The sequence below is a fragment of the Tauraco erythrolophus genome, chromosome Z, assembly GCF_009769465.1.
Source record: "Tauraco erythrolophus isolate bTauEry1 chromosome Z, bTauEry1.pri, whole genome shotgun sequence".
NCBI classification, from domain to species: Eukaryota; Metazoa; Chordata; class Aves; order Musophagiformes; family Musophagidae; genus Tauraco; species Tauraco erythrolophus.
Genome location: NC_141496.1, coordinates 71913593 through 71940954, shown reverse-complemented (window position 1 = coordinate 71940954; position 27362 = coordinate 71913593). Strand labels below are relative to the sequence as shown.

The window sequence follows — 27362 nt, the reverse complement described above, 5'->3', positions numbered from 1 at the left end:
TTATTTCTTTTTGGTTGCTCCAGTTGTGCTTGCAGGTGCTAGTGAACAAATGTAAAAGAACAGCAAACTGCAGAAACTGAAGCTAATTATTTGGAATCTTGTCTGGAAAAATGAATGAATGAAAGTGAAATTAAGACATCGCTAAATTCTAGAAATAGCTTTTAGGCTTATAGCTGGAAGAGGTGTTTAGATGGCAGGAAACATGAAAGCACTCTGCTTATCTAAGGCTTCTGTTAAACTATCATGCTTTTGCATAGCCGTATCCAAGTTTTCCTCACATTTCTTTATGCGAACTTCTCTTTTTCAATCCTTCTGTCTTTCCTGTCACCATTTTTTGTCCCCAATCTGTCATACTGTCTTTCATCTTTCTTCATTTCCCCCCTTTATTACTTTCCTAAATCATCTGCTTTACTTTATTCTCCCCTCCTCAACTCTGGTCTAGTCTATTCTTCTCTACACTTGTCTTCATGACTCAGCTTTACTCTGTTCCCACTTCTCTGCCTATTTATTCTTTTTCTCTTGGTGTATAAATGACCCATGAAAGAGAGATACAGTGCTGAGTAATTAAAAGGAAAACATCTTTTAGCTGACCACTGAGATATGGTGAAACAAACTCCATCGAAGCCAACGGTAAAACGCCCTTTATGCCCAATGGCATAAAGTTTTCATTTTCACAAGATATGGAATCTAAATGTTGTTTCGAGATATTCTATCTAAATGTCCGTGAAACCAGTAGAACAACCTCTTTGTAAAAGTTGCGATTCCTTGGCTCTCCAAATGAGACAGAAGTCAATTTTCTCCAGCAAAAAAATGAAAGACTAGAATCACATGACACTCTGTAAGTTAAGAGTTAAGAATTTTTCTGTTACTTCTTCAAGTGAAGCTTAGAGAGAACATTGTATTCTCCTATTAATATTATCTAAGCTTTTGATAGAAGAAGAAAAGAGGAAAAACAGTGTTACCATGCAATAAAAAACCTGAAATATGTATTCTCCTGTTTTTCAGTATTCATAAAAAATGAATTGCATATATATAGAACAACTATATCTTAATGGGTTTCTGTACTCACAAGATTTAAATTCTGTTAGAAATTCTCATGAACAGCAAAGGAAACTTGAATTTGTTTTTACCCAGGGCATTTACGTTGTCGACTGCTGATTCCAGTGTCGCAAGTACGGCTACAAGTGCTCCATGCGCTCCACTCCCCCTCCACATGCTCCGCAAAAGAGGTCCGATTGATACACTCTCCAGCCTTACACCACTAGGTGAAAATTCAGCTCTTAAGTAAATAAATCAAGGCATATGCAAAACAATTCGCTGCTCCACAAGCACAGGGGAAGCACAACAGACACATTTTACTCAATACATACTTTTCATATGAGTCAGATATATTTCCTCCTACTGCTCCCCATAGATTATTTTTTCTATCCTCATAAATATAGCAACCAGCAACCTTTTTCTGGCTCAGTGGCCAAGGAGCAGGTGCAACTCTTGTCCACAGCTTGAGCGCAAGTTCATTCCCAGTAAAGGATGCCTCCTGGAATAGTCTGCTGGAAATGGTCCCCAGATCATGCTGTCCCCCTCACCTGAGCCTGGGCACTGCCTAGGAAAGTGCTTTTGGGTCCAGCCCAAACCTACTGCAGGGATTATCCTCTAGCTGAACTGTACAGATGATCACGGCGCACTGTTCAGGGCTGTCTTCAGGACTTGTTTGGTTCACTATTACAGTGTCCCCATAACTAGCAGGGACTGCATGGTCACTGATTATCCAGTGACGATTTCAACATAAGGATATATTAGAAGTAAAAGAGAAAACAAGATTTTATTCACAATTTCTGTTCAAAGAGAGAATGGAAGCCTTGATAAGCTAGTGTTGAGAAAGTCAAGAGAATTTCTGCATTTATTTAAGTAATCATAGAATCATAGAATCGTAGAATGGTTAGGGTTGGAAGAGACCTTAAAAATCATCTAGTTCCAACCCCCCTGCCATGGGCAGGGAAACCCTCAACTACACCAGGTTGCCCAAAGCCTCATCCAACCTGGCCTTGAACACTGCCAGGGATGGGGCAGCCGCAACTTCTCTGGGCAACCTGTTCCAGTGCCTCACCACCCTCACAGTGAAAAATTTCTTCCTTATATCTAATCGAAATCTCCCCTCTTTCAATTTAAATCCATTGCCCCTTGTCCTGTCACTACACGGCCTTGTAAAAAGTCCCTCTCCAGCTTTCCTGTAGGCCCCCTTTAGATACTGGAAGGCTGCTATAAGATCACCCTGGAGCCTTCTCTTCTCCAGGCTGAACAGTCCCAACTCTCTCAGCCTGTCTTCATAGCAGAGGTGTTCCAGCCCTCTGATCATCTTTGCGGCCCTCCTCTGGACCTGCTCCAGCAGCTCCATGTCCTTCTTGTGCTGGGGACTCCAGAGCTGAACGCAGTACTCCAGGTGGGGTCTCACGAGAGCTGAGTAGAGGGGCAGAATCACTTCCCTCGACTTGCTGGCCACACTTCTTTTGATACAGCCCAGGATATGGCTGGCTTTCTGGGCTGCCAGCGCACATTGCCGGCTCATGTTGAGCTTCTCATCCACCAGCACTTCCAAGTCCTTTTCCTCAGGGTTGCTCTCAATCCATTCTCCGCCCAGCCTGTATTTGTGCTTGGGATTGCCCTAACCCATGTGCAGGACTCTGAACTTGGCCTTGTTGAACTTCATGAGGTTCTCACAGGCCCACCTCAAGCCTCTCAAGGTCCCTCTGGATTTCATCCCTTCCCTCCAGCGCGTCCACAACACCACACAACTTGGTGTCATCTGCAAACTTGCTGAGGGTGCACTTGATCCCACTGTCCAAGTCACCAACAAAGATGTTAAATAGCACTGGTCCCAGTACCGACCCCTGAGGAACACCACTCACTGGCCTCCACTTGGACAACGAGCCGTTAACTGCAACTCTCTGAGTGCGACCATCCAGCCAATTGCTCATCCACTGAGTGGTCCATCCATCAAATCCATGTCTCTCCAATTTACAGACAAGGATGTTGTGTGGGACATTGTCAAATGCTTTGGACAATTCCAGGGAGATGATGTCAGTTGCCCTCCCCTTATCCACCAATGCTGTAACCTCATCGTAGAAGGCCACCAAATTAGTCAGGCAGGATTTGCCCTTAGTGAAGCCATGTTGGCTGTCACCAGTCACATCCTTATTTGCTATGTGCCTTAGCATAGTTGCCAGGAGGATCTGCTCCATAATCTTGCCAGGCACAGACGTGAGACTGTCTGGCCTGTAGTTCCAGGAATTACTATTCCTGTAGTAATAAAAATCATCTCAATATTCTTGTATGTATATATAGTTTTCCAGGACAAGTACAATTTCTCGCACAAAAGCTATCCTATGACTATTGTTATGCTTTGTAACCTATGTTCATACCTGGTATAAATCATGATAACTCTGCAGAAACTAGTACTTTATCAACTTATACCAGTTGAATATCTGTCCTATATACTATGAAATTGCAGTAATTGCAAAGCATTAAGACTACAAGTAGACAATGAACATTTCATGTCATTAACATGAGTTATTTAACCTATTTCTCTTTGCACTCTGAATTATTGGTGAATTACTATTATCAATGGATAAAGTTAATTAAGAAGCTTCATATTTTGAGCAAAACAAAACATGTCATTAATGCAATCAATCAAGGCCCTTGTCACTTTTAGAATATGCTTCTGTTACTTGCAGTGTGTGTGCTAAATCCTTGTCTGGTGAGCTTAAACTTCACCTGTGGTTTCAAAATGGTCTTCACTGACCAACTGATCTTAATTTTCTCTCTTAAATCACAGCATTACAACAATGGCATAATTATCCCGCCTTCAAAAAGTCTTCACATAGACTCCATCATTATATTGGACTTGCAATCAGAAACTATACATTTTGTAATGCTCATGGATGTTTCAGGTTAAAAATGCTCATATTTACTTAACGATATTCCTTCAGATATAATAGGCAAAATGAATTTTTCGCTAGAGATAGCATCTGCCTTATGTAGAGTCTGAGGGATGCTTTAAATTGTTGACTTAAAAAACAATAAAGTAGGACAGGTTACGCAAACGACATTTCCATCACTTCCTAAGATCCTAAAGGAGCACAAGACAACAATACTCCATCTCTACAATAGACGTAAAACAAAACAAAGCCAGTGATTTGTGTAATCTGAAGCTCATCTTGGATGGACAATAAAGTAAACAAGAAGAATAATCCCTACTAATCCTCTGAGATGTTTCAGTGATGCCTGCTCAGTATTTTACTGTTAGACATAAATAAGGTATCTCTGTAGACTGGCACAAGGCTCAATGAGCTGTTCTGATCAGAATCAGTACTTGGTCTCACCCTTACTAATTATTTACTTCCCTATGAGCTAAGCTCTACAATAAGCGGAACGGTGTTACCTTCCTCACTGGACTTTCCCAGGATCCATGTCACTATCATGTCATAATGCTCCCACAAGTATAAAATTAGAATAAATCCTCTGCAATGAGCTGCTATTTTCACCTTTTGCAAGTGTGGTGGGTTAGGCCGCTCCAGCAACTGTACCCTACATAGTCCCCTCTCACCCTCCCACACCTCAGGGATGAGGGAGAGAATCAAAGAGGAAAAAAGAAAAGAGACCTGAGGGTTGAGATAAGAACAATTTACTACTACCGCTACCAATATATATATATACAGATATGTACAAGGATAAACATATGCAAACGAGTGATGTACGGTGTAATTGCTCACCACCCCTTGACCGAGGCCCATCTCATTACGAAGCTGCAATCCCGAGATAGATAAAACTCGATACCGCGATCCCGGATGAACGGGAGGCCTCGAGACAGAGAGTGAGAAGGAGAGGAAAAAAAACCACTCTGAGAGCCCGAAAATGAGAGTCCCAGAAGGGCAAAAGCCCTTCTTTCCAGCTGACCTGCGCTTTTATACTGGGCATGATGCTGCATGATATGGAATACTAATTGGCCGGTTTGGCCCTCAATCTTAAGTTCAGGTACAAATCGTAAGGAGAGTCGTGGACCCCTTGTCCCGGCTATACTCCCTCCTTATCCTGTTGTGCTCCTGCACACTGGCAAGAATCTGGCAGGCTGAAAAGTCCTTGAGACCTCAGTGCCAACTATAAACATCAGTGCACTATCAACATTCTTCTCAGAGCAAGCCCCTGAGTAAAACCAAAACACGAAGCTCTTCTAGCTGCTAAAAAGAAGAGCTAACTCTGTCCCAGATAAAACCAGGACAGCAAGTCAGAGATTAATACACAAAATGCACACTAATTTCAGGTGCCCATGATTTAACAATGAAAAATTCTGGGTAGTCTTAATAAGGGGTGCTGCTTTCTTATCACATATCATGAGCACATCATTTTAAACATAAAGAACGCGACATCAAACAAAAGGCATGTCCCCGACTTTCCAGGTGTTGACTTCAGAAAGAATATCAACTACACACATTTAGCAGAATCAAAAGATCATAGCAAATGTCATTATTTTAGAGATATGAAAATGAATAAAGCCTGTTTTTCCTTTAGCATGTAAAATGATATTATCTGAACATTTTACTTTACTCAGTTGACTGATTTGTTTACTTTTTTAGGGGGGATGATGACAATTCTGGCAAACGTAATAAGATTCAAAGAGCAAATCACTCCTGTGGGAGACTGCTGTCAGCACAATATCATGAAAATCGCAAGATATATGCATGCTTCTGCTCTGTTATCTATTTGAGGTTATTTATCTTCATTTACAGTTACATACAGAGATGACAGAGATTATTCAAACAGAAAAGCTCTTGAAGGAGATTTAATGTAATCTGACTTCAGGTGACCATTTAATTTGTCTTTGATGGTATACTTTTAATGACATTCATCATTCTTTTACAGGCACCGACACTACAAATATTTCTTTACAAAGCTTATCCTGAAAAGTTTTATCACAAATGTGTAGCAATTAATTTGATGAGAATATTTCTAAATCTTGTCATAGCTGAGAACTTTGAATGCTGAGAACTTCATATCTTTGAATGTTTATATTTCTGTTTACAGAAAGCAGTGCAACAATGGCATTCCATTCATAAACAGGATTACAAAACCAGAACATTTGAAACAAAACAATGTAAGCATTAAACCGCCTAACTTTTTAAAAAACTCAGTGTTTTTAGGGAAATGTACATTTTCATCTATCTGTATTATATAATATATAACATACATGTATTATGTAACATACATTCAACTATATATGTATGATTTTTATGATAACTGAGGTAAGCAGGAACTTGAAATAAGGGCAAAGACCTATTCAGTTAGTTCTCTTAACTGTTAAAAGTGTTCAATATAATTTATATTGCTTTTCCACTAGAAACGTACCTTTCCAGTGTCACAGTCTGTTCCATCCATTGGTGGATCCAGTTTAGTTTTGCATTCCTTTTCACTTTCCACCTTACACCACAACCCCATGCAAATGACATGCTGAAAACAAAACAAACAGGTAAGCACAAAATCTACCTCACACAAAATTACTTTCTTTATGCAATCCACTAACATCATAAAGTGACCAGTTTGGTGGTACTGAAGTATGTTTAAAGATAGGTTAAACACACGCAAAACCCAAGGTGGCCAGATTCTGCTTAGACTTCTACTAATCATGAACACACGGAACAAGTCAAGCCGGTGTGCTGACAGAGAGGGAAGAAACCTCTAAGTCTAATCCTGGGGGTTATGGTCTTTGCATACGGTAGATCTCACAAAGCACATAGGAACAACTGTGCCCCATGATGTGAAATGGCCACAGTGCTGATGCTCTCTCCCAGAGACTGAAAGAGGTGTGAGCTTTCTGAGAATTATTTTAAAAATTAATTCACATTTTTACACCTTTTATTTAGTGCTCATTTCTTTTATGTGAAAGGGAGAAAAATAGCACCATCACGAGCAACAAAAACCAAAGTTTTAAAATGAGTCCATTTCTATATACAGGGACTAATGAGTCTTTATGCAGTAACATAGAAATAAGTTCATGGGAGTTTTGTAAAAACTTGTTTATAAGAAAACCTGACGATTCCCTAGGACTTCCAGATCTCCTTTGTCCATACCATCCCAATGATTGCTGCTATCTTAAGCTCTTCCAATTATTCATAATTCCTCTAGAATTCACTCATTCCTCTAGAAATATCTCAATCAAACCTGATATCCACAAAGAATACACAAAGTAAACTGACAAATCAGGATTAAATATTAAATACTTTTGCTAGGAAGAAGAGAAATTAGATGAGAGGGGTACTAGTCAGCAGTGAATTTTAGAGATGGAAAGAAAAGCTGCTTATTCTGTCCCTCCTAAGCACCAGAAGAATACAGTTTTAGCTTCTCCAAAAGAAAATACAGCCTTGAAGTATGCTGGCTCCCACTTCCCCATATTTCCTTGACAGTTTTCCCTATTTTCCTCTAAAAAATCCTCTTTCTACCATAACTTTCAGGCACGGCTTCAATCTCCTTGCTGTCCTATTCCCCTCTTACCGGTAAACTGGGTGGAAATGAACAGAAGACAAGTGGGGCTCAATTGTGGTCTGAATGTTATTGCACACAGAGATTGATTACCTCTCAAAGAGGGGCAAGAAGGATCAGGAGAGGGGGATGGGTGGCAGGGAGGATAAAAGATAGCTGTTTTTTTGGAACCAGGGTTGCCAGAAGACCTGCTTTTTCTGACTGAAATTATACGTTACATTGGTAAACCCAGTAAAAGTCTCTGTGTTTTCTACACTACGGATGAAAAATGTGTGATAAATCTTCTGCTACCTTGAAAAAAGTCTTATGGCACAGGCAACATAATTCAACAAAAGACTGTGTCTGAACTAAGGAACAGGATAGTTCCAATGGGAGTCTCACATGTAAAAATGTCTGTAATATCAGCTTTCACAAAAAGTCAAAGATTGTAGAGGTCTGAAGCACTGCACAGAAACAAGAGATAGGATGGCAGCAGGCAGACTCACTCCTGATCCACTGCGCAACAGTTTTGTGCTGAAGCTGAACTAACAAGACAACAGTTAGCCTATGCATATGCTAAAATACAGCTACAGAAGTTCTGTCCCATTCCTGGATAATTCTAACAAGCGTTTTCCAAACTGTAATTTCTGTTCTTGTTCAAGGGAGAAAGAGATTTTATTCTTCTAAAATTGTTTTTAAACATGCACTTTAAGATATAACTTCAGAGCTGAGAACTAAGAAAGAAGACTTCTGCACCAGTTTTGGAAGACAACATAGACAAGATAGAGTATCAGATGTTCATGATAAGGTGCTTCCACACCAACTATGAAACAGCAGACTATACTGTTGGAACAACTCCACACAAATATATGCTAATTTAATGTTCCTAATTCAAGTTTTTTTTTTCATATCCCTAAATCTTCATTTGTCAATGACTAGACTTGAGGAAAAGCCATCCAGGTTTTCAAAAAATAAAGCCAAATTTTCCTTTGTGTCATCACATTTTAAAGATGTTATACTTTCTTTTTCCTAAACACTTTGATCTTGTGCTCAATTTCACTTGCATGTGACTGCGGAATGGCTGAAAACAAACCAACAGTTCCTTACAAATCTGAAAACAATTCTAAATTTAGGAAAACATAAAGTCAGATTTATAAGGATTTTTGTACCTGAACACACAGATACACTTGAGCTGTGTAAAGTAAATCAAGTAAATCAAATCAAGATGCTTGACTTGATAATGTGTTTTATATACATCTGCATGTTTCTGCAAATACTTGTATACCACCTTCTTATGAACCATGAACCTAAATTCCCCAGCTAGAAACATCTTTTAGCCTTAAGTAAACTGCATTCTAAAAACACTCACTTCATTTCACCAATTTTTAAAATAAGTATTCAATAATACCGTAATATTTCATCCTAGACTTTGAGATTCCCCAAACTCAATAAAATGAAGATATGGAATTACTAAAATTGAACGATGACTTTTAAGTTTTTTTCTGGGCTTTCTATCTCAGTCATATACAAATAGACTCTTTAGATACTCTTCAGATTGTTCTACTGCAGAAGTAAGAGAAATGGAGAATATTGTTACTATTTGACTTCTGACGTCTGGAGATTTCTGCATGTGGCTGGGGAAAACCTATGATGCACAGCTTGTTTTTTTTCATCAGCAACCTGCAATGCTGCAGATCAGGACTGATTTGACAACTAACAGAAATCTGGAGGCCAGGTTCAACACTACAGTCACTCCAAAATCAGAGCACAAACTTCTAAACCAGAAATTTACTCTTCTGGGGACGAAGTTTCATTCAGTCAAAATCAGGACAGTGAAGTTCATGTTCACAGAGGTTTACTAGTTATCTGTCATAAGCACAGTTCAACAGCCATTACAGTTTTTTTAGACTAGCCAAGGGAATTAAGAATTATTGGAGATTATAAACTTATGATATTAGACTATTCACAGTCTGTAAAATATTTCATTGTGTGTACACCGGAAAGCAAAATATTGCCAAGCACAGACAAAGGAATTTTTTCTGAAAGAACGTGTTTATCACAAGTTTTTAACAGCAGAAGTTTGTAAAATACAACATGAGAGTCAGAAATAGCAGAGGTCATTCCAGCTTTTTGGGGTATTTTTTGAATGGAAAGAGTAAGGCAGGTCTGCGTGCATCAGAGGGAATGCTTTTCTGATCATATAAGCATCTGGAAAGAAGGTCCATTTGAGAGAAAAGAACAGAGATAAACAGAGCATTTCAAAACTATATTGTGCAAAGCCAAGATTGCTTAAAGTGTAGTGGTGGAGATGAGGACAGATATTTCACTAGGACTATAACATTTCCATGACTTTCATTCTTTTCATTGTGATCTTTTCCTGAAATGCCTTAAAAATCACCATGAAATATAACCAGCACCCTACTTCTTTGCAAAGATCACAGCTGTGTTATGACAAGAATTGTTTTAGTGGAACTGACTAGATAGCATTCGCTTCCTGGACTTTAATCTTAAAAGCCAACATTTAATAGTTCAAAAATTATATTCAATTGTCAAGTTCTACAATCACATTTAATCATCAAGAATTACTTCTCGGCCATGATCTCACTATCGGTTACGTGAAACAATGCTAGAGTTTAATTGATTCTTGTGTGAGACATCATGGGCATAAAAGCAAACTTGGCTCCCTTACAAGATAAGCATGGCGACATGGTATAAATCTTGTACTCTGAGATCCATTCACACTTTTCTCAGGCTCTTATAAATTTTGCTTAGGGTATGAAGAAAAAGTCTTTGAAATAAAGATAAAAAGAAAAAAATAAAGTCTGGACACCATTCATGAAAGAGGAGTGCGAGGGCTCATTTAGGAAAACATGGGAGCAGGCCCTCAATGGTCCCTTCAGTCCTTGGCTTTAGCCATTAAATCATAAAAAGGAATTCCTGATAGCAAAGGAAAATCACTGGCATCTGCAGTGTTTCTTAGAGGCTGCCATTTAATGTGACTGTAAATTATCCTGAAGTGCTACTCAATAATAGCATTTGTAGAAAACTATGTCTCAGCAGAAATGCATTATTGATTGCACCACTGATACTTGTAGATTATTTTTAGATCATTAAGAGAATTATTTTCCATCATTACTCAGTTGTTTTCTTAGTTGAATAGTTGTCAGATATGAAACATACTTGCTTAATGTAAAAGACTGCAGGTAAGTCTGGTCATCAAATTATCTTGCAAGACTGACATAGTTCATAATTTTACTTTAACATAGTTACACTGAAGTGCATGAACTTTCAGCGAGTACAATGTATCCAAGAAATCTTGGGCTTTAAATTGTTGGATTTACTGAAGTTTAAAGGAACTTTCAAGGAGTATGTTTCTCTCTCATTTCCTGGCTTGTGGACAACAACTGTAAGCACAGTAAACTACTAGCTATTGGCAGAGCAGAAGAGGGCATATAGATATAAAAGAAAGTAGTTTGAATTAAATGGAAAATCCAGTGGTTGCCAATGTATAATAAAATAATTATTTTAATAAATTAATACTGTAACTAACGAAATACTGTATTCAATTTAGAAGTCTTGTAAATGTTGACTCCTCTAATGGCAGCCACAATAATCTGCACAATCAACACAGTGAACTTTGAATCACCTTCATAATATGTAAAATGCAATTATTTGGTAGGTTAAATTCAACATATTTGTTATTACCATCTAACATCCTCGCATTTCAGAGGGAGATGATAAAATTAGCTACTGACTAACAGCACTTCGTAGTTACACAATGTCGGTGTTGAACAGTCTATATACTAGAACTGAAGAACTGACGAAGGATTTCTGGAAAGTTTACATAGCTTGGTTCTAGCCCAATTTAAATTGCAACACCTTTTTTTTTTTATTCCTTTCTATTCATACATAGGAAAAACATATGTAAGATCAGGACAGCTTTCTTATCTTTTGGGCTATGCTCTATCCATTGCTCTGTTTTGTCTTCCCTATAGAAATCTTATTTAATTGGACTAGGATACTGTAAACTTCCCTAACAGGAGAGCTACATTTAAGACCCACAGCAGGGAACAAAAGAAGGATATCTGAATATGTTGCCTAAGCTTGCTATAACTAGCTTTTCAGGTCTACCGTCTGAGGATCAAATTTCTTGGATTTTTTTTTGTTGCGGGGAAGGTGGGAGTGTAAATTTTGCTTCCAGACAAAAGAACACAGAGGAAAACCAACAAGGTGACTTTATGAAGATTGGCAGTGGAGCTTTGAAGAACTTCTCTTCTGCCTCAGTGCCCTCACCAGATTTTCTCAATTCTGTCCTTAGTGTCTTTTATTCACTTTTATGCAATATCTTATAGGTCCAAAGCTCTTAAAGATGCATTACAACAATTTTGTGGTTTGGTATTTACTTATATAATGTTTCCAGTTCAAGGTTACCAGTTTTGCAGAGGATTTTGGTGAAACTGCAGAAGGTTCTTCCTCTTGCCCTTTTCTCAGACTCTGTTACCACGTTCTTTTTTTTCTTACTGTTAAGACCATAAGGTTATCAAGCAACAGGCTTGGTTTATGAAGAAAACTGAAAATGAATTTGCAGTTTGTCAGACCAAAAGAATAGTTTAAAAGACCACTGGCCTTTTGTATTGTCTTGCATCATTACCATGTTCTTTCTTCAAAGCAAGCCCGCATATGTTTGGATTTAAGTTACAATGGTATCTTACTACTAATATTCATCAGTGATTTTTGCTAAACTAACCATTTTAATAAAAGGTAATGATCCAGTAAATGGGAAAGAAAGAAGGATGGTAAAAGTGATTTAGCTGAAACATGTCCTCTTACATACAAAATGCCAGAAGAGAAGAAAATGATTGAAGATGAATAGAAATGAGCCATTAGGTACCAGCACCTAGATCCTAAGTACTCTCTGTGCAAACAGTTGAACACTACCAGGCTAGTGTAAACTAAATTTAACTTCTTAACATTTCTAAAATAATAATGAAAAGCAAAGAAACCTTGGAGTTAGGACCCCAAGAGAAGAATATTCACTGCATCTGTGAATGATACGCAACAGGCAAGGCACCACCAGGCTACCTGAATTTAAATGCCTGAATTAGAACTAAACACAAGGGTATTAAAAGAGGGCAAGTGCACAGAGAAATAAGAAGTATAAAAGGTATTATGCAACGGCAAGACTCGAGGTTTGATCATCTCTTCAATTACTTTTGAAAATCTTTTACCTGGTAAAGAAGACCTAGAAGAAATAACAGGCTAATGCTGTACAATTTTCTTATTCAAAATAGGTTTCTAGAGAATAAGAAACCACAATCACATCTTTTAATTGAAAACAAAGTACTAAAAAACAAGAAACAGATTGCAATTCACGAAAAAAGCACTTGGAAGTAATTAAGAACATTTGTAGAATTGTTACTGTTTTCAATAAAACAGTTAAAATAATAACCAGTAACCTACAGCTCCGTTTTTTTTTCAGTTACACCACTCACCGAGTGGTAGTCACATATGTATTGCAATGTTTCTTTTGACAATCTTACGGATAAAGGTAACTCTTACTGAAACTCACTAGAGTACTGTGTCCAAGATGAAGATGAAGATGAAGATGAAGATGAAGATGAAGATGATGAAGAGAACCACAGAACTAAAGGAGTAAGGGATTATGCTTTCATATTAACTAGTCCTGACCTTTCCAGGCTATCTGTCCGCTCTGACTCTAATGAAATTTTACTTCACAGTTCCTTCTAGCCTCTGTTCTATCAACCCATACTCCATGATCTTTATACCTTCTCAACAGCATCCAACATCTTTAGTACCTGTCCTGTTGATATTAAAGAAGGATGCTTTTTCTCTTTTAAAACCATTCTTAAAATGCATCTTTTATCAGATACCTACTACTATTAGGCCATAAAATAATGAAGACCTCTTCAATTTTGTTAATCTGTCTTTTCAAGGTTAACATACAGTGTTAACTCATACAGCAAGCTCATTTAAGTACTGAAACTCCTATTGCCATGGCATTGCACGCCTGTGCCAGGGCTCACAGGGGACCTGCTGGGAAGCAGGGTATGTTCAGTGGCACAGAGAGCCCAGCTAACACCACTACTCTCCCTCAGAGCTAGCACAGGCAGAGCATACTCTACTGAAGGTTGGATATGAAGGTTTAACACTCAAAACATAATGGAACCTACACATGAAATATGATCCCTGTGGAATAAATAGCAAATATTACACTCGCTGCAATGAGGTGACCTCACACTGTGACATTTTCTATTTCTAAAATGCAAGGAACATATTAGTGGTATGCTATGATACAAAATGATTCAGGATGTTGGCAGATCCAAAGCAAGCCTTACAAGATAAACAAATGAAAATGTTCATATTAACTTTGGAAAGCAAAGTGTAAACTTCTTGTTTCAAAGGTACTACATTCTCTTTCTCTCAAACGCATGCATAAAAATATCTCTTACTGAAAAATGAGTTGGTAGGTGTAGTTTCTGAAGTATACACCCATCCTTACCTGCATTTCCTGGCAAAAGGAAGCAGTTGGTCCAAAAAGAATCTGACACTGTTCATCTGCAGTGTACGTCATTCCTGGGAGCTTGGAGGGAATAGTCACAGAATTGAGGCTCTGAGGATTCGTCTGTAGCAGACAGTTACTGGCCTTTGACCTGGCAATATGCAGAGATTCATATGTTGAGCAATCCTAGAAAGTCTGATTGTCATACTGACTTAAACATGCATTTGACATCAGAAAAATGTGAATTCTTAAGATTTTTTTACTCATCAGCATTGGGCTGTCATTCAGAATAATGACTTTGTATAAGTTAATATGGCTTACTTGATATAAGTTAACAGTGTATTCTCATGTTGCACATAGTAACACAGCTATAGTAGGAATTTCAGGAAAGCGCTGGACAATATTTTAGTTTAAAATGTACTTTACTGATTAAGGTTTAGATAGAGATTTAAACAATTACTAAAAAGTAGACAATTTATAACGCATAAACATTCATGTAGCTTTGTTTTCACATCTAGCAGGCCCTCAAAGGAATCACTTCAGACTATATACATATGTATACACATATAAAAATACATAAATTTCTCATCTGGTAGCCGGAAACTTAACTTTTCTCAAAAACTGACGGAAAAATCTTTGAAATACTTAAAACTGTTAAAGCACCAAGTCGTGGTTTTGATTTCTGTCTAGATTCAGTATAAACGTGTCAAGATTGACACATCTAACTTCTACTAACTACTCCAGTGTCGTAAAGCAGACCTTTTGAGGACTGCTCAACTATCGCAAGTAAATTCACAACAGATATATTTATAAACTTAATAAAGGAACAGAGCTTTAAGGAATAGATCCTATTTAAGAGATATGAAGTGAAACTAAATATTTTCATTTGGTTTCTAGGTATACTATCCTCTATTAAATATCTCATAGCACATTTCTATTAAAAAATACACGTAATTATACTGCATGCTTTGATATTGAATGGCATAACATAAATCAGAGAATTCACATAATGTTAATAGGTCAATCATTGCTCAATATTCTTCAATACACAGCATATGTATATATTTTAAACATATTTCACATATATAAAATGTATACAGAAAAATACGTAATTATAATCACATACATTACCACATGAAAATACAAAAATACAAATAATTACTGAAAACATATTTTAATCAATCTGTCAAACATTATATAGTTCACGATGATTTGAATTATTTTGATGCATTATGCAAACACAAATCTCTCATAGAAGGGGTAAAAAACACTGAAAACTTGTTATTTCAGGATATTTATTGCAACTATTTCTAAATGACGTACACTAGGAGTTCTTTTTCTTGAATGATATACCTGAGAAATCTTTCCAGATCTTCCTTGCTGCACCGAGACCATGAAACATCTCCAAGATTCTGTCCTTTAATCCACTCCCCAGACATGATATGGAGACCATCTGCACAGGATGGGTGGTCATTGTCGTGGTTTATCCCCATGCTGAAGTTTGAAGTTATTAAAAACAAACCAAAGCACAACAAAATAACAAGTTGTTTTCAAAATGTTTGTAAGTTAAAACTCCTGAAAAAGGCTATGAAAAACTCATGTATACTACACATAGGAATTCTCTATTGTTTTCTTCCCATGATACCTTTCATGGAAGTACATGGAATCATGTGTGGAGGACAATTCTATACTGAAAAGAGAAACTGAAGCCTCATCCATTTGATGAAAAATATTCCATTCTAATAAGCTGTTCAATATATACTTTGGACAACTTTTTGAATGTTCAGAACTGTACAACTACTGCAGGTTTAATGAACTGCACTTCTTTCACTAATGGGCACAAAAATACTGGAAATCAACTTTTTGAGATCAGTGAATCATTTGATTCCATCTTAATTCTGTATGGAACTGGTTTGTTGAAATTTTATAGAATACTAAAATGCTTACTAGTTTAACGTATAGTTACCGTATCTAAAGAAAAATCACCTAAATGTATTTTCAATGTCTACTATTAGAAATAACATTAATGAAGAAATTTAATTAATTTTGATTTTAAAGACTCAGCATCCATATATATCCCAGTGAGTTCTTACACAGGGCACTCCAGTGAAAATTTCTACTGAAAAACTGCTTGAAGCTGCTACCTTAATTGAAGTGAAGACTCACTATCACTCTTATTCACAACCAATAAGCAGAGAGGAAGAAGATAGACTTGAATAAAAATAAAGTTTTCAGTATTAGCTAAGTGGATACACGCTTGACTGACATTAAGAAAAATAAATGAAATACTCTCAGCTGTTTTTGAAGATTTGTAAATGAGTATGGGACTACTCTCCAGAGCATTAGATTCAAAGTGGTGCTGGAATTTTGCAGCTCTAGTCTGCCCTGCAGAAAAGCAAAACTTTAGAGAGAATAAAGCTTTATACCTTTTATTGTCTCCTTCAGCCAAAGAGCAGTCGAATCACTTAGAGACTGCAAAGACAGGAGAAGCTTGCTGCTTCTGTAGAAAAACATGGACATCATGCTTCTCCCTGTTTCAACACACTGCGGTGCCAAAGGGCAAAAAAGGCCTGCCACCCATCACTGAAACCACCAGCTCACTTTTCTTCTCCACTCTGCCCCAAAATCCCTTCATGACTAGATCAAATTTTGTATCGTGTGGCAAGCTGCATTACCTTGTGTTTACTAATGAAATTAATTTAAATGCTGTGTAGGGCTTTATCTTGCCTATCAGAGTGCTCAGTCTCTTACAGTGACGTATACACTCCACAATCTGGAGCACTGAACAGCTAACTTTGCATGAATCAGGTAATTTTGTTAGTTGTAATTCTGTCTTTTCCTGAACTGCCTCAATGGGACAAAACAACTACAGGGAAGTGCCTTTGCACTTTCCTTAAATTCTTCTTACATGCCTCACACGCAGAATTTAGGATGCCTGTATCTCCAGAGTTAGATGCATAAGAACTATGGAAGAAGACACAGAAAATCTACTGAGACTTTACTTTGTGGACTGCCCTTGAAATAGAGTTTGGTCACAGCTCTTCAAGTTACAAACTTCCTTACGGCAACAGTACTCATTTGTCAGTATTATATATACACTCAGATTTGAAATATAGCATTTACAATATACAAGTACACGCAATCTTGTTGATACAATTTATTATATAACTGATGGCTCCCATTTATGCAGAGACGGAATTAACACATTTACATGTTATTTAAAATTAAAAAAAAATAAAATAAATATTTCCTGATTACTAGTTTTTCCCATCCACTCCGAAGAGCAATTCTTGAAGTCAGACTTTGTCACAAACCAGTCTGCAAAATTACCCACAAAGATGTGTGCTGAGCTGAACCAAGATCTTCACTGTTTCAAAAACCAGTGCCACCAGCCACAATTACATATAAACATCGGTGTAACTTTTTTTCCAATCTATTACCACAGAAGCGTTCTGTATAGTCTAGCAGTAGAGGAATTTTGAGGACAACATTGTCTTTCAAGGTAAGAAGTGGCAAAAACTGTTGTATTTATAACAACTGTGTATATCAGCAACATTAAGCACTAATATAAAAATATAATTCCAACCATCTTCCAATACTTCAGCTTCTATACTTTTGTAACAGCTCTCCTATTCTGTTTTGATATTCAAATGTAGTTCAAAGTTATCTGCACTAATCCCACAGGATTCATTCCTTCATATGCTTCCACCTCCAAATTAAGTACCGGTAACAAAATATCCAGCAAGTAGTGAAGACCAGTATCAAAGCCTTTGACTACGAGAAGGAATAGCTACTTCAAAAGGGAATACTGACCATTATGTTGACATCAACTAATCAAATAACAAGACAGTATGTGAGACATATGCTAAAGTAGCAACAGAACCTGCTTTTAAAGATTCTCCGAAATCTTATCCTCAATATATACTGTTGATCCCTTCTATAGCATGGTAATGACTGCATACTTTTATCCAACCTAGTATCAATTACAAGACCACACAAAAGTAGATAACCAGTGGTACTGACTTCTGATTTCTTTCACCACAACGCATTATGTGTGTGATGAAAGAAAGAAGACGAACAGTCACTGATACGTTCCTATTCAGCAAGACAGTAAGTAATGTAAGGATGTACATTATTCTTCATTAACAATCAAGGATATAATAATATTTGATTCTCACACTCGTGGTCATGGTATTTTCTAGCCTTCCTTGCAGTACTGTCTACATGAAAGAGGCAACCACATCTTTTCACCATAACAAAGGCACTGCAGAAACTGTGTCCGTGTCAGGTGCTGTTCTGTGCTCTTCCTATAGAATTTATTACGCTAGCATTGGGCACATTGCCCTCTCTGTCCATAAGCTGCTCTCTCCCACAGCTGTGATCATTCAACATCATGCAAGAGCAAAGCAACAACATGTGTGTGTGGGAGGCAGACAAGGGAGTCTGGGGTGAGAGGATAACTTTAAAACAGCCTGAAAACACATAACTAACAAAGAAGACAATGCTGTACTTTAACAAGTAGTAGATCATATCTACATGGAAATAATTCAAATTCTGTTTTAAGAACAGAAGCGTAATTCTTTCACTGATACATACAAATGCTCCACCCATTCTCGTTAAAGACTATATACGACAGATATAATATGAAAGTAGGAAGCATTTTATGGAATGCATTCCCTAACTGAAATATTAGCAATATTTCAACTCACACTATGCAACTAAACTGTATTTTAATAATCTCAGTTTAAAAGTATTTTGACAAAGAGCCTTGGTCAAATAAACTCCACTAACATTATACATGGTTGTCAAGTCAACTGAAAAAATATTTTTATCTAATAAAACCTCTAAAACTTGTTTAAAAAACACTGCCAGATTTTTTTTTTTTGTGATATCATGCAGAAATCTGCAACAAGTTCTGCTAAATTTTGAAGATGATCCCTGTTGATGTTTAATGTGCAGTAGGAATAGTACAAAGAAAAATCCGTAATTTCTCTGTGCTTAGAAGTCAGAATTAACAATTCAGGCCACCAAAAGTAGGAGAAAAATCTCAGTTCCATTTTTCAGTTAAAATGCAATTCTTTTACAATTCACTACTGCTGCAATTATATGCGTACAGCTGGATTCAAGACAAACAGCATCCCTCCTGCCATCAAGGGAATAGATTATGTTCTTCCAGGAGCAAAATGCATTCCAGTGTCAACCCACATACCAAAAAACTACCAAGTATCACACTTTGATTTAATTTGCTTATAGCCAAGTATTAAGAAATAAAAGCTCTTTTAAGTCTCAACAAAGGGTCAGTTATTATGCTATTTTTATATAAGTTAAATAAAGATATTCACATACCTTCTGGAAAGAATTAGATCTGCATTATAAAGTGCTATTTTATATTTCTTCTCACTATAGGACTCCAAAATTCTCCTACATGTGCTACATTCATGGCATCATGAACTTGCTCAGTGACCCCACACTCTTCCAGGTGGAAAGCTTTTTATTATTTATTCATTATTTTCATTGTGCTTTGCAAATGGCAGATGATGACCTGGTTATCACCATCATATTCCACCTAAATGCATGGTAGTGCAGCTGAACAAGAATGATGCTGTTAAACTAGAAACAGGCAATGCAGGCACAAAGATCAAGTGGTATCAAAAACTTAATATAGGAGCAATCAATTGGGTCAGTTCAGATGGATGTGGAGAATGACATTACGTCTATTTGTAAATAAAAAAAGAAAGCTAGAATGAAAAAGATTTAAGACAACTACTACAGTTCAGAAGTTTAGTCACTAACAGTGAGAAAGGTCAGGAAATACGAGATGGATTAGGAAAACCACAAAAGCAAGTACCCAAGGAACCAGGGGTAGGTTGTTGAATACTCAGTACAATAAATAGATTCTCAAATCCTAAAGGATAACAGTTCAGCCCAAGAAATATAAGCAGCAGAGGAATGATGAATGTAAACCGAAGATCCAGGATAATAGTACTAGTTTAAGCTCATGACAGAATGAAAAACATTTAAGTATATAAATGTTCTGCCATGACAGCTGTAAATTACAAGCTTTTGCTTTGTGAAGGAGATAGTAAACCTCTGAATGATGTTATCAGTTCATACCTGTGATGTGTCATGGGATCAGGATGCCATCCGATTTCTTTCAAAATTCATATTTTTATAAATGATAGCTACACAGCATTTGTAAATTTGCTGCAATTATCACCCTATTGATTTTCTTCTCTTGTAGCAAATAAATGACAAACGTAGAATGGATTGTATTACTTAAAAAAAAATAATTAATCAAAAGTCATTATTAATTAGAAAGCGTTATCCTCCCTGTTGTTTCCACTGTTTTCTTTTTTGACATTATTATGTGCAATAGTATGTTAGAATCATCAAAACTTCTTAAACAATACCTGGAAATGACAAGGTTTAAAAATTCACATGGCATTTAATAGTACAATGATTGCTCCAGCAATTTGTCTAATCTGATATTTTGCATATCACAGTATCACAAGCATGTATATGATAAGTGAAAATAACATCACTCATTTGAATATCACAGACGGAGATGGAAGCTGCACTACTTTGTTAGTCCTTGTACTACACTTTTTCAACAAAAAAAAAGTGTTATGATGCTTCCATCTGTATAGAGAAACGTATGCAAACAGACTAGTAGCAGGTTTCTGTAAGCTACTTTATAGAACTATTGCAAAAATATGTTTTACTATGTATTATTTTGTTTTTTTAAAAAAAAATCAGTTAGTGAAATAAGAAGTCTTGTATGATTTTTTAGTAAGTGTTTTTAAAAATGTGAAGGCTTCACAGATCATTGCATAAATGGGTTAAGACACATGGTTCTACTTGTAAATCAATTATTTAGCCTGAAGTGAACTGAAAGGGACGTAATCCAGCTACAGAAAAACTACGATGGCAAAAAGTAGAAGAATATTTCTTTGCAAAAATTTGTCTTCAAAGGAAGAATCTACTGGCCAAGGAAACCTCAATCTTCTTGTTAATAATTCAATGATAAAAAGAAGAAATCAAAAGAAACACTTCTACGCAATGAATATTTCTCTTTTGGGAATCATTGCTGATTCTCTAGGATGTTGGCAACTCAGATTACATTTTCAATCTTAAAACAATTGGGTAAAAAATACAACATGTATATTAATATATGGACATTAACATATACCATATGCTACAGTCCAGCTGAGTTTGTAACTTTTGCTAAAGAGCTGCTTTCTTCTCTATCACTCCCACACTTCTACCACCATGCCTCAAGACATTGGATCTAGACACAGCACAGTGTCATGGTCTTTTGACTTAAGTATATAAATAATTTAAAGCTTTTATGTGACAGATGTATTTAGCATCATAACATGTAGATACATATCACCCCTTGCTGAAGTTTTTTGCAGAGAGTATATAATACAGAAAAAGTATTCACTTCTGGCAAATACAATACTCATGCCATATCCTGTAAACTGCAGCATTTCAAGATAAACAATTATGTCTACGGTTTATGACTTTAATCTTATGCCAAGCAAAAACACTGACATATAACATTTCTTCAAATTGAAGAAAATATCTGATCAGGAAAAAGACTTTCTACTATCCTGTATCCAGTGAATAGACAAAAAAAAAAAAAAAAAGTTTCCTCATTAACAAAAACCATTGACACCATAATGATGTTTCGCCAACTTTTTCACAGCTATTTTAAATGTATCAGACTACTAATTAAGCCCATGCATCCTGCAGGCAGTTGTTCAGCTACTAACTGTTCAGTTTATGAATGCTATTCTAAGGAAAACTAACTATAAATCCATCCTGGAACATCATAGTCTGGCAGGAATGGAAGCCTTGATACTTTGCTAAAGAAACAGTTGACCAATCTAAATTTCAAGTACAAAACTACCATATCTTTTTAACTTAATAAAAATGCTGATGCAGTGCTACTTCACTGTCTGTGCTTCATTTCTTCCCAAGCTGTTTCTTTCTCCAGCTGTCTAGCTACCAGCAAAAGGATAGTGAGTCTTGATTTCTGCTAGGCGTTGTTGTGATGTGTCTGCATAAAGTAAGATCTTCCTTGAGCCACTCTCCGTTCTTAGAATTGGACTAAGCAAAACTATTTTCCTTCATGATTTGGAATCACCATATAAATTTTGAGAGTGAGAGTAAGAGGAAATGCAAAGTATTTAATAAACTGCATCCTTTTCTGTCACCTCTAATGACAACTCTGTTTTGCTGAAAAATTTCCAGACCACTAGGGAGTTTGGTATAATATACCAGTCTGCCCAATAAGATCCTAGGCTGATTTAAGTCAGCTGACTTCATGACTGTGGAACACAGACGCCTGCTTTGATAAGCATGCAGCAACACTAGGGAGTATAAATTTTGAAAGAACTTTTCTACTAAAGCATGAAAACTGAACAACAGAATCTAAGGTGATCTCGACCTTGTGACTGCTTTTTTGGGACAATGCTATTTTTTGTCATTATATTCTATTTACTAACATTAGAGAAGTATTAAATGTCCTGCTTGTATGGTTGAACATCTAATAAATACTTTGCACTTCATTAAAATAAGCTAAAAAAAAAAAGACACATTTTTAAAAAAGCTTTAAAGATCATTCAGTGCACTGTGGGTTTTTTACTGCAATAGTTTTGAATAGTTATCTTACCGATTCTTTTCCTAATCTAACATTAAAAAAGGCACAACTCGTGATGAAACTACTGGGGTGATTCTTGTATAAATCTGTCCTGTTTTTAGCTGGGCCAGAGTTAGCTCTTCTTTTTAGCAGCTAGAAGAGCTCCGTGTTTTGCTTTTACTCAGAGGCTCGCTCTGAGAGGAATGTTGATAGCAAGTTGATGTTTGTGGTTGGACGTGAGACTCCAAGGACTTTTCAGTGTGCCGGTGCAGAAGCACTGCAGGATAAGGGGAAGCATAGCTGGGACAAGGGGGACACGATTCCCCTTGTGATTTGTGGTGGAACTTAAGATTGAGGGCCAAACTGGCCAATTAGTATTCCATATCATGCAGTGTCATGCCCAGTATAAAAGTGAGGGACAGCCGGAAAGAAGGGCTTTTGCGCTTTGGCTCTTTCGCCGCTTTTGCTCTTCTGCGCTTGCTGCGCTTTTGCTCTATTGCCTTTTTTTTCCCTCTCTCTCCCAGTACTCCCACTCTCGGAGTACTCTCTCTCTCTCTCTGCCCCTCTCTATTTCGGGGCCTCGCGTTCGTCCGGGATTGCAGCTTCGGGACGAGATGGGCTGCGGATAAGAGGGGGTGGTGAGCATCTACACTGTGTATTAAATCATCTGTATTAAATTGTTCTTATCCCAACCCACAGGTTTCCCGTTTCTCCTTTAATTCTCTCCCTCAATCCTGGGGGTTGGGGAGGGTGAGTGACCGGCTGTGTGGGTTCGGTTGCTGGAGCGGCCTAACCCACGACAAAATCATGTTTGAAATAAAGAATATGTAATGCTGAAATGCAATATAAAGTGAAACCCCTCTATTACCTACTATCAAAACAATAAAGTAATTAACAAGGAAAAGGAGAAGCATCATATCTTTCTTGTTAAGAGTATATTTAATAAAAGTAGTCTCATGTCAAACAAGTACAATGCTTCATAGATAAAATTTCCTATAAAGTGAACATTTCTCAGCACTTCCCCTGCACCTTTTATCCACTGCCCCTATAGTCCATGGAATTAGGGTTTTATGCAAGTGGGAAGGAAGTAAGTAGATTATTTGGGTACAGGTTACTGGCATGGTCCCCAGTGATGCAACAGCTCTGCAGCAGCTTCTTTCTTACTTAGTAGTCACTGCCACGGGAATGCCTGACATTGTAGGACCCCGAGATAACCCGTGTCAGGATGCTGGGAAGCAAGAGCTCTGAGAGAAAGGGACTCCAGAGCGATGTTATATTTGACCAACATACTTTTGGTTAAATAACCTACAATTTGCAAACGTCTTTTAAGTCAATAACTTAACAACAAATGAGAGCTGGCTAAATATATGACATCATGGTATCTCTCTCAAGCAGATCTACTTTAAGAGAAATGCTTATAAAAGACAGGTCTATTTTGAGATTCGTCCATACTTACTAGAAATTCACTCACTTACTGTTTATGCTTAGAATTATGAAGGGATTTTCTCACATTTGAATGTTCCAGTGCTTGGAATGATAGGCCTTCAAAACTGTGCTAGCATGTCTCCTTCATGCTAGCAAACGAATTATACAAACAATAACAAAACCTGCACAAGACATATGTCTTTCTGTATAGGAATTACAGACAGAAATAGAGCAAGAGTTTCCTGTCAATGGAAGGGTAGACAAAAAAGCATAACCTGAAATAAGAAGGTCTTGAGCACCAGTAAAGTTGGTATTTTAAAGTCAAAATAAACAAGAAGTCTTTGTGGATGCCAAGAAATGAATTTCTCAGCCTCTTAGGTCAACAAATTCAGAAATTCCATTGACTCTTAACTTACTAATTACAAAGAAGTAATTTATAAGTGACAAAAATTAAAGCAGAGGCTTTAAAGTTGCAATATTTTAGAAGAGAAGGCTTCAAAGTGGGAAAATGAAAGATCATTGAAAACATAAAAAAAAAAAAATAAAGTCACATTGAATCTAGTAGTTTCTTATTTTTACTCTTTCACTCAAATCAAAAGTCTGAGTAATAGATTACCCAACAAACTTGGGAAATATACTCTGTCAATGAAGGCAGTCACGAAGGAACTGTACTTGTACTGAAACATTTCTGTATTGAGGAAATCTCAAAAGACCATTACCTACAGCATGAGTTCCTCAGTACTTCCACCATTTTTATGTCAAAACTATACTTTCACTTAACACACCTGCATTTATTTCTGCAGGAAACAGGTTTTCAACTTCAACAACTGCTTACCTCCTGATGCCATACTCTCTTGAGATCATGTATCATTACATTCATGATTCATTTCTTAATCAACTAAAATGCTCTGAGCATTCATAAAAATTAAATTGGCTGCCTTCTCAAAGTAGAAAATTGCACTACAGATAGAAAGTATTCTTTTTCCTTTGTGGTAAAATAGAACTAAAGTGTCACTTCTTTAATTTCTGATTTACTCTAAAAAAATACTTATGCCACATTCTGGAAAGTAAAACAAATGTAACTAAATAATTAATCAAATAAGAACTCTTGCATGGCTAAAAGTCAACTATCTCATGTAAGAAGAGAAAGGTTCTACGGAAGCAGGTGATTTCAGCAATGTGATTCAAATAATGGAAGGTTCATCTAAATTCTGTTTTCAGGAATGAAAAGTCTATTCTGTTAATATAGATACTGACAATTACGATCCTAATATAGATACATTTCCTTGAGTGGGGAAACAAAAGAAAGCTATGCTTATGATGAGTTTGCAGGAATTACAAACTCTGCCCTTGTAGTTTGTCTCAGAAGAAGGGAAGGCACATGGAAGAGGAGGGAGTCTTTCATCGTTCATAAGAAAGGTTGCTGTCACTGAACAAGCAGAGAGTTTTCCGCTATTTTTTCCCAAATGAATCCACAAAATCCTCTCCTAGTGAAACTAATCTTTGAAAAAGTTGCTGGACTAATGGGTAGGAGACTCAACATTCTTGGTATACCCTACAGACAGATATTTTGGAAAGAGAAAAATAGTGTCACTACCCTGTAAAACCTCCCTAATGCTTCTTTCTCAAGACAGAAAAGTCATTAATATGTAAAGAGTGGGTAGTCTGTATGCATTTTCACCCAGGTATCAAGTAAGGCTTAATTCTTTCTCTCACGGCTGAACGATACGGGATCAAAATAAATGCTGAACAAATACTTTGACTTAAGATCTGAGACGAAATGCCACATGTCAAATGCCTTAACTTAGTGATCTTTACTAATACGAATCCGACTGAGCACAGATTTATCAGTGGAAGTGACCACTACTGCTCCTGAAATTTCTCATTATACTTGTGATTAGATGATTTTCAAGATGTAAGGAGGTCTTCTATAAATCCTAATTAATACCTTCGCTTTCCACGTGCTCAGCTTGATCCTTGTTAGACACAAATTCTATTGTAAAATTCTACTTTAACCTTATAAATATCAAGATAGCTCTTTTTTTCAGTTACTTTAATGAGATTCCAGACTGCATATTAGTAACTCATTCACAAAGATTGGTAGACAGTTCTTTTTATTACTGTTGTTAATTTTATCGGACTTTTTTTTAAGGGACTTCAGGGCCTTGGGTGCAGCAGTCAAGGACTCTGGGGCACAGATAGTGTTCTCATCAGTGCTTCCAGTCGAGGGGCAGGGACCTGCAAGGGCCAAACGTATCTGGCAGGTTAACTCATGGCTCAGGGACTGGTGCTACAGCCAGGGCTTTGGGTATTTTGACCATGGGGTAAATTTTGAGAAGCCTGGGTTGCTAGGGGCAGATGGCGTGCACCTAACCGAGAAAGGGAAGAAGGTGCTTGGACAAAGGCTGGCCAGATTTGTGCAAAGAGCTTTAAACTAGTATTGCTGGGGGAGGGGGAGCACAGTTCAGCCCACTGCTGTCAGCATGGCGCCAGTGCCAGCACCAAGGGTCCAGAGGCTGAGGAAGGATCACAGGTATGTTGAAATTAACTTATGCTGCCACCCAAGAGAAGCCCTGTTGCCCAAGAGAACCCCTGTCACTCCAGCCAGCGAGTCGGCTTTGTCGGGAGCCCAGCTAAAGTGTATATACACCAACGCACGCAGCATGGGAAATAAACAGGATGAGCTGGAGATGCGTGCACATGAGCAGGGCTACGACCTTATTGGCATTACGGAGACGTGGTGGGACGACTCCTATGACTGGAGTGTCAACATGGAGGGGTATAAGCTTTTTAGAAAGGACAGGAAGGGGAGACGAGGAGGGGGTGTCGCTCTCTACGTCAGCAACCGGCTGGAGTGCGTGGAGCTTCGCCTGGGGTCGGAGGACGAGCTGACAGAGAGCTTATGGGTCAAGATTAGAGGACGGGGACGGATAGGGGATGTTACGGTAGGGGTCTGTTACAGGCCACCTGGCCAGGAGGACAGAGCAGATGAGGCGCTTTATAGCCAGATAGGAGCAGCCTCACGGTCACAAGCCCTGGTCCTCATGGGGGTCTTCAACCACCCTGACATCTGTTGGAGAGACAATACGGCAGGACACAGGCAGTCCAGGAGTTTCCTGGAATGCGTGGACGACAACTTCCTCCTGCAGGTGATAGAGGAGCCGACAAGGAGGGGTGCCATGCTCGACCTTGTGCTCACCAACAGGGAGGGACTGGTGGGCGATGTGAAACTTAAGGACAGCCTTGGCTGCAGTGACCACGACA

At 37.6% G+C, this 27362-nt stretch overlaps 1 protein-coding gene across 1 annotated transcript in view; it reads right to left on the bottom strand.

The window, feature by feature from the left end:
• ADAMTS19 (ADAM metallopeptidase with thrombospondin type 1 motif 19) overlaps positions 1–27362 on the bottom strand; it is a 160896-nt gene that overhangs the window by 47666 nt on the left and 85868 nt on the right. The window contains exons 9-12 of the mRNA XM_086629295.1: positions 15383–15523; positions 14030–14180; positions 6400–6501; positions 1131–1261 (exon numbers count right to left, since the gene is read on the bottom strand). Of these exons, the coding sequence (XP_086485421.1) occupies positions 1131–1261; positions 6400–6501; positions 14030–14180; positions 15383–15523 (525 nt within the window). The remainder of the gene's footprint in view (positions 1–1130; positions 1262–6399; positions 6502–14029; positions 14181–15382; positions 15524–27362) is intronic.